The 15,923-nt window shown below is 38.3% G+C and overlaps 1 protein-coding gene and 1 long non-coding RNA gene across 21 annotated transcripts in view; one reads left to right on the forward strand and one right to left on the reverse strand.

Moving 5' to 3' along the window:
- Positions 1-9,295, forward strand: part of CEP170 (centrosomal protein 170) — a 145,398-nt gene extending 136,103 nt beyond the window's left edge. For 11 of the 20 annotated variants that reach the window (XM_023632760.2, XM_023632764.2, XM_070255695.1 and 8 more), the window contains 3 exons: positions 4,503-4,596; positions 5,355-5,406; positions 6,965-9,295. In XM_023632760.2, the coding sequence (XP_023488528.1) occupies positions 4,503-4,596; positions 5,355-5,406; positions 6,965-7,254 (436 nt within the window). In that variant the 3' untranslated portion in view covers positions 7,255-9,295. The remainder of the gene's footprint in view (positions 1-4,502; positions 4,597-5,354; positions 5,407-6,964) is intronic. The other 9 variants (XM_070255703.1, XM_023632765.2, XM_070255694.1 and 6 more) reach the window with 1 other exon arrangement.
- A 1,088-nt stretch (positions 9,296-10,383) lies between these two features.
- Positions 10,384-13,093, reverse strand: LOC138921509 (uncharacterized). The gene is made up of 3 exons (XR_011434153.1): positions 12,870-13,093; positions 12,636-12,686; positions 10,384-10,488 (listed from the first exon to the last, which is right to left on the reverse strand). It is a non-coding gene; the product is annotated as an uncharacterized lncRNA (long non-coding RNA).
- Positions 13,094-15,923: the final 2,830 nt, after the last annotated feature.

Here is a 15,923-nt window from a genome sequence, read left to right on the forward strand (position 1 = left end):
TGTTTAGATAATATTTTTCAAAAACTATTTCAGAAGTGTCTTTTTAAAATATTGTGTTAAGGTATTCTTAAAAAACAACCATTTTAAATATGTTTTAAGCTATTACAAAAGCAAGTTGCCTTATCTTCCAATAAATTTAGAAGGATGACCTATATCGCTACATTTTACAAGGCGTTAGTCAAAAACCAGGTGCAGTGAAAAGACCAGGGGATGATGCGAGATGACGCTAGAGAGCTAAGGAAGGATCAATTTAGGCAGAATTTGTTAAGGAGTTTGGATTTTATCATAACAGGCTAATACATCAAATATGTGTCCTCTTGATACACCAGGGTTATCCATAAAAATACCGTGTAAATCTTATCCTGTAGCCATGTGACCTGCCAGCTGGAAACCCTGGCGGTCTCCTTACCTGTAACTGGGAATCCGTGTTACTTCATCCCGCCTACCGCAGCGCAAGTCCTCCTTCCCCAGTGACCGGATCCTCATCCACTCAGCCGTGCGTTCACTCATTTCAGGTTCTGAAAGAGTACCTGCTACCATCCTCTCTTCCTGTTGACTGTCCCTTACCACAGAGTATCTTTCTCAGTCTGCTCTGAATTGTATTCCTAGTTTTCTCCAAAGAAAAATATTTCTTGTAGCTTTAACATTGAATTAAACTTGAGACCAAAGAACACATCGACTTATTGGTTGATTGATTAATTGATTTTGTTGCCTCAGAAATTTGACAGAATTTAGAAAGTTTAAAAAAAAGGTAAAAATGCCTCAATAAAGTTCGTTTGATGTTATTTTGTTGCCTTCAGTTTGAGTGTTGAGTTTTCCTCAGTGTAAGGCACTATGGCAGGCTCTGTGAAAGATAAGAAGGAAGATAAAACATCGTCCCAACAGTTTGCAGTCTGGTTGCCAAGGTGAAGCATATGTACAGTTAACTGTTGTTCAAGATATCATGTAAGAGATTATTGCCCAGTTAGAGGTAAAAGCAGAGGAAGGGTCATTTTCACCCAGGACTGTCAGGAATGCTTTGTGGAGGAGGTAAGATTCAAAGTTAGGTCTAATTTTTGATAAGCAAATCTAAGGGATAGAGGCCTGAGCCTTTTGCATGGAAAGTGCCAGGATAGTTTGGGAAACGACTGGTCTTTAAGCTTTCTGCCTAGAGTTCTAAACTCAAATGCCTACCAGGGCCTGTCTAAAGGTATACCTGTATAAATTGCTCTAATACTTTCTACAGACTCAGTTACACAAATTTATACAGGAAGTGTTTTGCAGCATTCTCATTGTATAGTCATGCACTGCATAATGAAGTTTTGGTCGACAACAGAGCATGTGTACAACGGTGGTCCCATAAAATTGGTACTATCTAGCCTAGTTGGGTAGTAGGTTATACCATCTAGGTTTGTGTAAGTGTCATAGGGAAGGAAAAAAATTTCCCTCTACTCTTTTAGGTTCTTCTGCTGATCTAAGAATTAAATTGACATGAGACAGATTAACAGGAGAAAAACAAACAAAAGTTTAATACCATGTATACATGGGAGAAACCCAGGAAAATTGAGTAACTCGCCAAAGTGGTTGAAGCCCTCCTGAAATCCCATCCTCAGCCAAAGACAAAAGAAAATGTTGGGGTGCAGAGTGTCAGGACTTCAGAGGAAGGAAGGCAGTTCACAGGCAGGTGAAAAGGAGCAAACATTTGGAAAACACGTTTGTGTTTGGCCACAAGAAACAGAACAACACCGGGGAAGCCCAGCAAACAGGTTTCTCTAGGCTCCTCCCTGTCCACCACCTAGTTCATGTCATGCTAAGGTTATGCTTGCTTCCTGAGAAAGGTTTTTTTATCTGAATTCTTTTAGGCAGTTTAAGGGGGAGGTAACAGGAAAAACTTTCTGAGTCTTTTGTTTCTTAAAAATAATCAGCCTAAGGCCCGGCCCCAAGGCATAGTGGTTAATTTCGCGCGCTCTGCTTCCGTGGCCCAGGGTTCACGGCTTTGGATCCCCAGTGCAGACCTACATACCACTCATCAAGCCACACTGTGGTGGTGTCCCACATATTAATATAGAGGAAATTGGCACAAATATTAGCTCAGTGACAATCTTCCTTGGGCAAAAAAGAGGAAGATTGACAACAGATGTTAGCTCAGGGCCAATCTTCCTCACCAAAAAAATAATAATCATCATAGTAAGCCAAAAATAATCCTCCTGTTAAAGAGACACATTTTGGGGTGGCAAATTTTTTTCCCTTTCAGTACACTCTGACATTCACACAGTGATGAAATTGCCTAATGACACATTTCTCAAAATGTATCCCTGTGGTTAAGTGACACATGACTATATTCCATGTGAAAGTGACCCCTCAAGTTGTGTAACATGGCCTGTGTTGGTAGACTGCCAGTTTGCAACCCTTAATTTACATGTATTGAGCAATAGTGCTGGGAATAGATTGTGGAGGACTTAGACTGTGAGCCTAAGACTCTTTTCCTAAAATCAGCTGCTTTCTCAAAAAGGGTTTTTAGCTTAATAGTTAAATTATTGAATGAAATTAGCTTTGGAATTCAGTGTGTTTCTATGCTGACATTTAATCTAACTACTGTTTTGAATCTGTAATATAACATGAAGATCATTTGAAAGCTGTGATTTTTTTCTTGAAAGATCCATAATAACCTTTGCACAAAAACAGTTAAGTTCTAACCAATTGTGGCTGGATCTAAAGTAATTTCTTGGTACAGTTTTCTGCTTTCTTAGTATTTAAATATTGTATTAGAGTTCACTTTGTAAAGCCAACATGCTAAGTTTGGCTGCTTAAATCTGTACACAATATTTACGAATTGTCTTTAAGTTTTTATCCCTTCAGTGACTTAACTTTGGAGACATTTTGTGTGTCATCCAGAACCTCAGGTGACCATTCTAAGCCATTTTCATAAAAGGTGAAATACGTATGGTTTAACAATTTGAGAAGTACAAGTGTTATACCCAGTAACCATCTTCTAACAAAATTCACTAAATTTTTGCTACCATGTGGCCAAGTGCAGACTTCCTTAGGAATCCATTGTAGTTCTGAGTTGGTCCATGAAATAGTCATTTGTTTTCCTACTTCCACCAATCCAAGTGCTATAAGGACTCTCTTACAAAGCACAATATAATTTACTTATGCCTGACTATCATAGTTATTAGGATAACAGCTCTTAGATGGCTGTTAAAGTCTCTTGGATTTAGAAAATTTAACCGTAGATCAGAAGATATTCTTAGAACCCTTACTGCCTTTTTAAGCATGGTTATGTGTAATTGTAGATGTTCCAGACTTGATTTGATGTTGATGAATTTCATGTTTTTCAGTGAGTTGAACCTGACATAGTGATCTTTGAAGAAATACAAATAAGAATGTAATTTAGTTTACTACTTAAATACTGATCAGCTTCCAATAATAATAATTTAGCTACTTGTACAGTGTTGACGTTTATATATGGCACATAAACTAGATTTCTAGGCTCAGTGAAGAAACCAAAAAGGTGCCTGGTATTTACATCTCTGTAAAACTGCTGAGTCATGTCTCGTGGATTCCAAAGCACTGGGGAGAGAAGGATACCACATTTGAAAGACAAGTCAAAATTTTGTTGTATTTTATTTTGTAAGTTAAGATATTTGAATTTAATTTCTGACATAAGGATAATTATCTTTATTGGCAATTGTTTTTATCAAAAGCATAGTGTCTTAACTCGTAATAGGATATTATATACAAATATACTAACATGAATTAAGATTTTTAAAGAAAAGCACAGTAAGTACTCCAATTTTCAACCTTTAAAATAATGTTCACACTTTGTTTAATCAGTAAGATGCCTTTCCTATACAGTCGTGTGCCACATAACGACATTTCAGTCAATCACAGACTGCATATATGACGGTGGCCTCATAAGATTAGTACATGTAGCCTAGGTGCAATAGGCTGCACCATCTGGGTTTGTGTGAGTACACTCTGTGATGTTTGCACAATGACAAAATCACCTAATGTTGCATTTCTCAGAATGTATCCCTGTCATAAAGCAACACATGACTGAACAGACACAGTTGTTCATACATAATTCAGCTTATTTTCATCTTAATTTTATTTTATGTTTGTTCTGTTTGCTGTTCTAGCTGAACAAAGTTCTGTTTTCATTGTAAGTGATGGTTATGTGGTAATTTACAAATATTAGATAATATTTTGGGATTATGTTACTATATTGTTTTATATTTGGTTTTCAATAAAGAATGAGATAAATACTAAAGGGTCTATGTGTATATTCGTAACCAGTCAGTTATTTTTAACACAGATCTCTCGCATGAACGAGTCTATCGGTAATATTGGCTCACTGTTTAATTCGCAGCTCATGTAGCGTTTAGTGGTTTCTTTATCCTTGTGTAGCTTTGAAAAGATGTATTGTTTTTGATTATCATTAAAAATGAATTAAATTTTTATATATGAAAATATGAAATATAAATATGAAAAGTAAAATGCTTGTGTTTTTTGATTTTTAGAATATTATTTAAAGACAAAGATCGAAATTGGGATGAAATAGAAAGCAAGTTAAGAGCTGAAAGTGAGGTCCCTATTGTGAAGACCTCAAGCATGGTATGGTGATTTTTCTTGTACATTAAAACATTTGAATGGCAGGGTTTCATTTTAGGGAATATTATACTTATTTTTGAACTGTTGATTAATGTTTATAAAAGAAGATATAAATGCACAAATCTGGGAAGTTTTATGCCTTCACCCGTCTCTCACAGGGATTTAAAATGTTGATTGCTTCAGACTCACCCAGAGTATAAAGGAGGAACCTTTTGTGTTCTCACTGTTATGCATTCTTGTTCCTATAATAATTATACATTATAAACAGGCAATTTTGAAATAAGAGCCAAACTCAAATATAAGCTCACGAGTCATTTCCATTTAATTAATTTGTACAGATTTTCATTGTTCAGGGAGTCATCCTAAAGCTGAGAGTTGCAATTGATACATTTTTCCAGAGGAAATCCTTAATCACTCTTACAAAGTTATTTCAAGGTTAATCAATACAAATTTTTCAAAATCTCTGCTTATACAACATATTATCTTCAACTTCTCGTCTTCCATCATTATCTCATTGAAAAAAGTAGTTCTATTTCAACATTTAAAATTTGAAATTTAATTTAAAAGTTTGAAATTTAAAAGTTTAAAATTTGAATCTTGTTCTCTAGATATCAGAATTATTTTATATCCTATTGCTACAGATGTAGTGCCATGTGGATAATGTTAAGTCTTCCAAATAAGATGAGTATGAAATTCATTGCTTATCAAATAAAAACGTTTTAGTTAAAGTAAGCTAATTTTTGTCATTGCTTTCTCTACAGGAGATTTCTTCTATCTTACAGGAGCTGAAAAGAGTTGAAAAGCAACTACAAGGTAAATTTACTACTGAATTAAGTATAAAAAGCTAACAGTTTAGGGCAAGTGCATTCTAAGTGGTATTTTTTAAATATTGTTAGAACACTATTTGATTAAATGTAATGACATAGGGAGAAAAATATAGAGTTCTACATATCCAAATTACTCATAAAAAGGAAGTTTAAAACCTAATATACCTAAGTAAAAATATAATAAAGTGAAATGTTAGGCATTATAGGCTAGATGTTATAAACTAATTCACAGTATTATGTATATTATCTTTTATATATGTAAATACTAATATATGAAAAATGTGTAAAATAATGTCTTAAAATGTATGCATGCAGCTGAAAATGCTCATTGGGAATTAGCGTTATTTCATTTGACAGTTCTTAAGTTATATCTGTAGTCTAGTAACTTGTAGTCTAATATAAATAATAGCTGTTTGGATGGACCACAATAAATGAGTGGGTAGTGGCCATAGGGACCAGAGGAGGAGAGAAAGAAGTAAAGAAAGAGACTATTTGGCTCCTAAACTTTGACAGGGACATTGTTTTGGAGTATGTCAGATCTTAATCATGCACTAATGCATACTATGTATGTCCTGACTTAGAAGTCCCCAGTGGTATTGACAAGCTGATTCCAGAGTCAACAGCTAATTCTACTCAGTCTTTATTGATTGAATTATTATAGGCATAGTATGTTGGTCCTAGCGAAGTGATTCTTAACCTTTTTTTACCCTCAGCACACCTAGGCGTTATGACGTACCCCCATGAGTAAAAGTGGCTTGCTAACATGATGATTGTTAGCGGTAGATTGGGGATATACTTTTAAAAGGATGTCTTAAGTGATTCTTATATCTATGGTGCTTCCTTCTCCCAGCTCCTTAGTGCCTAAGATTTTCCCTCATCCACTCAAGGATTGAAAGCTGCTCTTTAACCGGCCCCTCCTATGGAGGTAGCAAGGTTGGTTGGCCTGCCCGGCTGCCATGGGATGTTAGTATCCAGGCTATGAGGGGATCCTCATGGCTCAGTGGCACATGCACCCTTGCACGCTGCTGATGTTCCAGCACTCTCACCAGGATGAAGGACAGCAAGCTGTGGTAGCGTTCAAAGTATGCTGGTATTCTTCTGGCCTCCCCAACCATCAGGTTACTCTGAAACCCATCTTAGCAACTAATCCCCAATTATCTGAGTGATAAATATGGCTAGGAGTGTTTATTAAAATCATAACCATTATTTTCACTATCCTCTCACAATGATGAAAGCAAATTTTAAAAAAATCTTTCCTGAATTCCACAATTCTAATCCCAGTCTTCCAACAGACTGAGATGCCCGTCAGTGAGCCTACTCAAGGAGCCGGAGAAAGCGCTCAGGTCTGCACAGTCTGCAGCGTACATCAGCCCCAGAGTTATTGAAAGTGGGGTTTTAAATACAGTGTAGAAAGGATTAAATAAATTTAAGCTCACATAAGCATCAGCGGTCAAAATGTCATACAAATCATAAGCAATGTTCATATTCAAACTGAACTACACCTATAGTTATATCTTTTCTCCCCATTCCTTTTTTCCCTTTAGCCATCAATGCTATGATTGACCCGGACGGGACGTTGGAGGCTCTGAACAACATGGGATTTCCCAGTGTTATCTTGCCATCTCCACCAAAACAGAAGTCCAGTCCTGTGAATAACCACAGCAGCCCGGGTCAGACACCGACACTTTGCCAGCCAGAAGCTAGGGTTCTTCATCCTGCCGCTCTCTCGGTCTCAGCTGAATTTGAGAATGCCGAGTCTGAGGCTGATTTCAGTATACATTTCAATAGGTTCAACCCTGATGGGGAAGAGGAAGATGTTACAGTACATGAATGACTTTCTGTTGATTGTTAAAAAGTAGCTATCTGTGGAATGACTAGGAATATTGGAAGCAGCATAGTGTTATATAAAACAAGACAGCTTGGTCGACTACAATCTTGTTATCTCTGTCTTCTTAATTTTATTTATTTATTTTTTACCGATAATGTGGTGTCATGTTAATCCTTTCAAACCATTTAGATAACCACTTGATGCACATATAGGAAAAAGCAGATTGTGGCAGTTTCACCTTTTGTGGTGTTATGATTTTCAAATTGAAGTATATAATTGCATCCTTTCCCTTCATAGATCTTCTTTTTTTTCTTTAAGCCATGCTGTGACCTACAAGCAAACTAAATACCCAACATTTCTGACCCCCATGTCTCCTGTGCCAAGCTGCTCCCTGAAATGGACTTCCTCTTCATCTGTACAGATTTGTTAAACACTTACATTTGCTTCTTATTAATAGGGTTTATATTAGTATTCATGACCATTGGATACAATGACCTATTACCCTCCACAGTCGAACTGACCTTTGACACAGTCGTTCTTATGTTCTAAAATTTTCCAACATATATGTGATTTCTATAACTTTGTTGCTACATAAATTGTCTTGGGGTTTACGGAGAGAACTATTATGTTTGCACTAAGATTTGCTGGGAGTGGTAGGTGGACGTACTATATATCAGTAAGGACTAACCGTCTTTTTTTGTACATAGATTGATAATACTGTATTTGTTTTAAGCCCACAGTATTTTACTCCACTTTCGAAAAGATCAATTTGGCACTTTTTTCCAGTTTTTTTTTTAATGGAAGTAAGATTTTGCCTCTCACTTTAGCGCAAATGATAACTAGAAAGGTTAAACTAGACAGATAGTTTAGGTGGAGTATATTTTTAAAACTAAGAACATGTATATTGGTCCTGTGTTACCAAGTTTATATGTGACAATTGAAAAAAAATTTCCCTTAAAATGATCATGAAGTTAAAATTTTCTTCATTAGGAGACTTGGAAAACCAGTAGTCATAAGATTAGTTGATAGTTTCACTCCCAAGCCATGAATTGCTTCTGTGTGTTTCCCTGTAGGACCCAGTAGTAAATCCTGTCTCAATCTTAGACACATATGAGGACCCTGCAAGACAACAGCGACAGAGGCTGTGGCCTGTGCTATTAAACAGGAAGCCTGTGAAAAGTCTCTTCTATACACTTGTTTTTTCTCTTTCCAGTAAGTTCACCTTTGGATAAGTTTAAAAGGAAAGTAATTTATCTTTGTGTTTCCAGAACACTGTAATTTGAGTGAATCTTAATTCAGTTAAATATTATTAGTAGACTTGGATTTTCCCCTTGACCCCATCAGTCTCATAAGGGTTAAAACTGCAACTTTTGCAGCTTTTATGGAATGGTCTTTAATATTTCAGCAATAATCCTGTGCTACATTTGTTTTAAGAAACAAACTAACTCCGTACATTTCAAAACTTTACAGGATTTTTTAAAATCCTGTACCGTTGGGCCAGTTAGGAAGATGCAAAAAAACCTTTTTGTAGAGATGTAAAAACAAACATCTGTTGTATAATGGATCTCATATTTTTCTTTAAATTAAAAAGAAAAAGGGTAACTGAACTATTCTCCTTATAAAGCTAAATTCCCCATTTTGTCTAATAAAGGAAGATGGAAAAAAAGTTTTGAAGAACATGAATGGAAAGATACAGATGCTTTGAAAGAATAAATGACACATTAAAACAGGGTCAGTCCATTTGAAGAAAAAGTCAAATAATCACCATTGTTCCCTCTTTTAGTTAATGTTTGGGTACTGAGCATATCCACGTGGAAGTAGAAGGTAAGGAGCTGTGTAGGAAAATACTAGCATCTACTCTACTTACATTATCGTTTAAGTGTTTACACAGTTTTGTTCAATTATAAACATTTGGCCTTTTACTATGTTATTTTTATTTTGTATGAATACATTATTCTCCTTATTTATTTTTGTTACATTTATTACTTATGTTATTTTGTTATGCATTTACAACTCCATTTTTAAATAAAGTGTTTCTGGAACTTCATACAATGATTGTACATTTTTTTTCTTCTACCATTTGGATTAGTAGAACTTCATCAGTTTACCAGGTGACTATTTTTATACCATTTTCCAAGGCTTAGCAAAAGAAAGAACCCTTCAGTTCCAGTTAATATGTGATAATTGTGAAACTTTATACTATTTTGACTAAAGAAGAAAATGTTTTCCTAGCAAGTTATAGTAAATATAAGTCTCTTAGCTTAAAACTCTAATGTAATGTGCACACAGGGCCTTTATTTTTAGCTGGCCCTGAATCATCAGAAAGCTTTATGACAATGATATATTTAGGGAACAAAAAAATTTGAAATATCTTGGAATCTTAAATTTGAGAACTATCAATTTGGACTCATTTTCTTTCGTTATATCATTTGTACTCAAGAATCTTGAGTATCTCCCTGTTCAGCATTCTGTTTCTCAGCTTGCCCTTTTGAGCCTTCCGGAAGCTGGCTCGCTCTCGTGTGTCTGTGTACTCCTGATAGAGACTCTGCCCCAAGTGCCTGGCAGCCTTGAGCTGCTTCATCACTCTGTGCATGCTGCTGCTTCCCCTTCCTGCTTCCTCATCCCTTCCCTTCTGCAGAGTCCTGCCGACCTCCTCATAAAACTTCCCTCACTTGACTGGCCACACTAAAGGGCTGTGCCACATGCTCTCATTGTTCTCTTTCCTTCCCCCACTACATACGCACATGTTCCTTCCTTCTAAATCACTAAAATCATCTTTATTTCCTGGACAGACCCTGTACTTCCAAACATCCATGCCGTTTTGCTGCCTTCATTTGTCTTTGGATTTGCTTGCTATAGATTACCTGACAGGATGCTCACTTTTGAAAGGAAACTATACTGAGAAGGTTGGGATCTGGACCCATTCCTTGTAATTAAAAATGCATTCCTCCTCCTACTGGTCTGTAAAACAGAGAGCATCATTCTTCTTGTCCAAGGCCCTTCCAGTCCAAGTGGTCTATGACTATGAAGTGGTTCTCCTTCCTTTTTACTTCAGAAAGCCTTCTTGGATTCTTTGTCTTATAAAACCTCCCTTTCGTTGTGTTCTCATAACCCCTGTACTCAGTTATAGCCAGATCATACCTGTTCAACAAATACATGCTAAGTGCCTAACGCAGATCTGGGCACTGAGGTTTCTGGCAGTGAACAGATGTAAACCGTTGCCCTCGTAGACCTTATATTCTAGATAAGAGAAACGAAAATTAGTCAAATAAATTGAGAGTGTTGGATGGATGGACCACGTGCCGCCTTGCTTCCCAGGGAGTTATTTGCATAGCTGGCTCCTGATAGTTTCTTAATAGTAAGCACATACTGCTCAATAAGTGATTCAATTGAACACATTTTTATTCCAGTTTCCAAGAACTTTCTGTGGTCTGACTTCCGACCTCCCCTTTCCCCTTAGCTCCCCTCGTTGCTGTCGTTAGGCCCATAGTCTCGATTCACCTGAAAGTCGCTTTCGCTGTATCCCAGTTTAACGCTGGCTTTTAGATAAGGTGTGAGGAGGCTTCTCGTGCTGCGCTTCTGCTGTCAGATCCCCGAGGGATCCCACTAGGCAGCTGAATTCTAGCCGAAGTTTCATGCAAGTTCTCTAAGAAATTACTCCACGGAGCTTTCTAAATTTGGAGAAATCCATGTTTGCTTTATTTGAATGTTGGAAGGACCAGGACAGTGGAAGTCCCCCTGAGGAAGATGGGAACTCTAGCTTTCAATTCACCTTGTTTAACATCCTCCCGGCCTAAATTAGTTCCTTACTCCCTCCTGGATTCCCGGTATGGTTTGTTGGCCTCAAACCTCCCCTGAGTATTTCTTTGTCTGGATCTTGACCGTAAGGAAAAGCTCTATAGGGGCCCCGCTTAATCTGTCTAGCACATTTCATTGCCTGGAACTGATTTTTGTAGAATATTTAGTTCTTTTAGTACTCTTATACATACTGACATGTTTAACATTTGTTAATTGATTAAGATCTTTTAGAGTTATTACTACTATAACATTACTACTAGTATAAGGTCAACTTGAAACTGAAGGATGAACGTTGTTTTAATTTTGAGGCATGGTATGTTAGATCTTGAAGTGTTAGACATCATGTAGTTCAACCACCTCATCCATATTTGAAGTAATTGAGGCATAAATAAAAACTAACTAGTGCTGAGTGAGGGGTAATTTTTCCAGCCAGTATACTAAATGCTTTATGTGCATTATCTCTAATCCTCAAAACAATGATGAACAAGCAGTTCTTATTCATGTGTTAGAGCTGAAGGAACTGAGGCTTCCTGAGGTTAAGGAATGTATTCCTAGCCCAGTTGGGATTTAGTCAAAATCTAGTTAACTTGGAAACCCAAATTCTTTGTAACCACCCTCCACTGGCTCCCACCCAGCAGATATCTGGTGCAGCCTGGACAAGCCAGTGCCCTGTGCCTACCCTTCAATGCTTTGTCTCGGGACGGTGACCCCAGACCCAAAGAGGGCCTTGAGTCCTTCCTCTGCTTTTGAATACAACTTTTTGAGCTGTAGATCCCACCATTTCTCCTAATAAACTTGTCCAGTGGTAGCAAGCAATGACCAAAGGTTAAGAGTATCTTCCTTATGTGGAACACAAATCTTTTGAAGAGATAGTGAACTGTTTACTAGAAATCTGGGTGTTGAGTTCTGCAGAAAGAGTGTTCTCAAGAACCATGTTGGTTTAAGGGTCTGGCTCTGCTATACCCTTGTATTAAGGAGGTGAGCACCCAGGGCTGCAAATATGAAACAGCTGTCTCTAGTGAGCCCACGTTAGAGCTGTGAGCAGAGAGCTGCCACCCATGCCGTCTGTTACCATGCTGGTCTCGGAGCAAAGCAGACTGGAAAAAGGCAACATCCTGCAGCTTTTTCAGGACAGACTGTGGTGGGTACAGCAAGCTACTGCGTCCACTCAGGAAAGCAGCACTCTCTTAACCTGGTGCTTGTCGATAAAATAATTAGTAAATTTAGGAAGGGCTCCTATGCCAATTTGCAATAATGAATGAGGATTATCCTTGGGTTGAATTTTCCTTGAATGAGAGGAATTTCCACAGATAGGAAATGAAACAATATATTTAAAAAGTTATATATATATGTTATAACATATATTTATATGTGATAATATTTTTATAATACATTTAATATATTTTTATAGTATGTAGTCCCTTTGTGCTTTTTCCGTTGAGGTCTTTGTGCCCCATCTTGGGTCCCCAGCCCTCCCCGCCTCCCACTTGAGTCTCCCGAAACGTCTCCTCAGTGATGAGTAGAAGCCTCACTGCCAGGGCTCTGTCCGCTGTGTCAGACTCTCAGCCAGCATCTGGGGACTGTCTTACCTCGGCCGTGTCTGTTCTTCCATCATCAGTCTGTGTCCATGGTTGTATCCCCTTCGAGAGAGAGAGAACCAATTTACCCTGAATTCCTAATTACCCCAGGACACTTTAAAATGTGAACAGCATAAAAAAGGCACAGAGGAAAATGGTGACACCACCTTGGAAAACTGGAAATACTTTATAGAGTTAAACACACGTGTACCACATGACCCAGCCATTCCACTCCTAGGTACTTACCCAAGAGAAATGAAGTCATGTGTACAAAAAAGCCTTGTACACAGTTGTCACAGAAGCTTTGTAATAGTCAGAAACGGGAAACGTACGAGTGTTCACCAACAGATGAATAGACAGACAAAGAGTGATACATTCCTAAAATGAGATTCTGTTTAGCAAAGAAAGGAACAAACTATTGACATACAGGATAGCATGGACCAATTTAAAAAGCATGCTGAGTTAAGGAAGCTGACGCAAAGGCGCATGTGCCTTATGATTCAATTGATGTGAAATCCTAGGAAACATCTGTGCTTGTGAGGCAGGGGGGAAAGAGGAAGTTGACTCCAAACAGGCACAAGAGAGCTTTATGGGTTTAGTCATAGTTAAGGAGTGGATACATTTGACAAAACTCATCACTTAAAATGGTGCTTTTTATTATGTGTAAATTATTTCTCAATAAAGTTGATCTATGTTAAAAAGGCATGAATATTTCCCTATAACTTTGATGCATATAATTATTTTCTCAAAATGCTTTTGGGGAGCATCTCAGCTCTTTCCTGCCTTCCTGCACTGATTCTTAGCTCTCCCAGGAGTCCTTTGACTAGGAAGTGCTGCTGTCACCTCTAAATCTGTTGCCCCCCACTCTGGGGTCTGTCTGGGACTAAGCAGCCTTCTAAAACTGACTTTAAGGGGAAAGATTGACTTCCTTTAGGCAAAAATAAGCAGTGGTGGTTGTTAAGGAATCATTGAACTGAATTCCTTTTCATTTAGCTCCTGACAAGAGTAATCAAGGGCTCTAATGAACTGCCCAGCTCACGTTCTGTGGTCTGCCACCATGTTACAGAGATCTGCCGCTCCCAGGGAGGTTTCCTCAGCCACACCACCCACAGACACGGGCACCATGCTGGGTATTGGACATGCATTCAGTCATTTATTCTTCAAATATTCATTTGATCATCCGGGAATGAATATATCTCCTGCCCTCAAGGAGATGGAGATTCAAACTCTGCCAGGGGAGGCAGACAAATAATGTCAATACAATTTGTGAGAAACTTTTGAACTAGATGGCTCTCCTATTCCTAGCACTAGGCGTGAAGACTGGCCAAACTGGTAGTGAATAAATGCTTGTTGGTTAGATGGATGGATGAGTGGATGGATGGAGGGGTGGAGGGGTGGATGAGTGGATGGATGGAGGGGTGGATGGGTGGATGGGTGGATGGATGGGTGGGTGGATGGGTAGATGGGTGGGTGAATGGATGGATGGATGGATGGATGGGTGGGTGGATGGATGGATGGGGTGGATGAAAAAAAAGCAAGAAAAATTCAAATCTTAATTGCACTTGAACTAGGATTACACACTTGGTTTAAAAGGGTGGGCTTCAAGAAGCCACACTATTAGAGGTTCTGTCCGAGTCATACGGGCCCTTTCTCTGGGCTCCTCTCTAGAAATGTAAATCTTCTGCAGAATCACTAATTTCTTAAGAATGAAGTAGTCTACAAGGATTCTCCCTCATCTGAAGGAAAAACAACATCCCTAGAGAACACCAAGGGCTGGCAGTGCTAGGTGAAAGGGCAGATAAAGAGCTAGCAGGAGCTGTGGAGGCAAGCTTCACTCATCCACAGCGCACTGAGAATAGCTGAGAGGGCAAGAGGAGGTGAAGGCTGCCTTATTTTCTTTTCACATTTCTAAGAACTTACTCCCAGACCAGAACTCAGGTCACCACATCGGACTGGGAACTCCTCTGTTTTATGTTGTTTTCAAGAGATGGGGTTCATGGAAGTATCCACGATGCCTGCCACAGTGAAAAACTGGCCAGTGACCCAAGTGGGAAATACTTCTAACCAGGTTGTGCTAATCTGTTTGGAAGCAAATATAAATTTCAGAAAACAAACCAGAATCCAAGAACATTGAAGCCCGTGGCTTGGATGGGGAAACTGACATTAGTATCAAGTATCTGCCCTTCCGGAGAGAAACAGAACATTCTAAACCATTAGACCTCAGAGTTTTCCATATTTTACTTCTTAAGAGAAATACCTCATTAAAAGCACAGTGTAAGAGAAAACAGGCCATACAGTGGAATATTATTTGGTCATACAAAGGGATGAAGTACTGATACTTGCAACAAGAGAGATGAACACCAAAAACATTATGCTAAGTGAAAGTAGGCAGTCACAACAGACCACGTATTGTATGATTCCATCTATATGAAATGTCCAGAATAGATAAATATAGAGACAGAAGGTAAACTAGGGGATGCCTATGGCTGGGGCAGGGGGATGGGAAGACAGGGGTTATAGTTAAAGGGTACAGGGTGTCTTTTGAAGTGATGAAATGTTTAAAATCGATTGTGGCCATGGTTGTACAACTGTGTAAATATATTAAAAGTCATTGGATTGTGCACTTTAAATGATTGAATTACATCTATTATCTATATCTATATCAAATAGATATATTAATTACATTTCAATAAAGCTGTTTCCAAAAAAAAGAAGAAAAATTAGAAGTCGTAGTAGAAAGAGGGGGAGGAGGCAGGGGCAAAAGAAGGGGAGGAGCAGAAGGGGGGAAGGGAGGAGGAGGAGGGGAAGGAGGAGGAAGAGGAGAAGAAATGCAATGTCCAGTGAAGATGCACCTGATGACTGCGCCGTGAAAGTGGCCAGTTGTGCATCTATTAGCGTTCCTCCTTGCCTATGGATGTCTGTCCTCTACATTTTCCTTTGCATTAGTTTTAACATCTTCTTGTTCCTTCAATAGTTAATGAGTTAAAATCTTTGACGTGTTCTTTTTAAAAAAGAGAAAAATGGGATCTTGTGAAGATTTGTAGTTTATCAAAATGAACTGTCTGGGAAAACTGGAAGCCGAGACACTTGCGGAGTCAATATTGTGTTCTTACCAAGGAATCCTGACATCCTCAGTCTACAATGAGCAGCTACTAGGTGCTGACACTGTGCTAGGTCATTTAGTATCTCATTTAATCTTCACAACAATCCAGAACTATAGATAAGTCCCATTTTACAGAAGGAGTAGAGTCTTGAGCCGGATAAGAGGCTCCAGATTACAAAGGTAAGTGTGAGTAGTCA

This window comes from Equus caballus, chromosome 30, assembly GCF_041296265.1.
Source record: "Equus caballus isolate H_3958 breed thoroughbred chromosome 30, TB-T2T, whole genome shotgun sequence".
Lineage (NCBI taxonomy): Eukaryota > Metazoa > Chordata > Mammalia > Perissodactyla > Equidae > Equus > Equus caballus.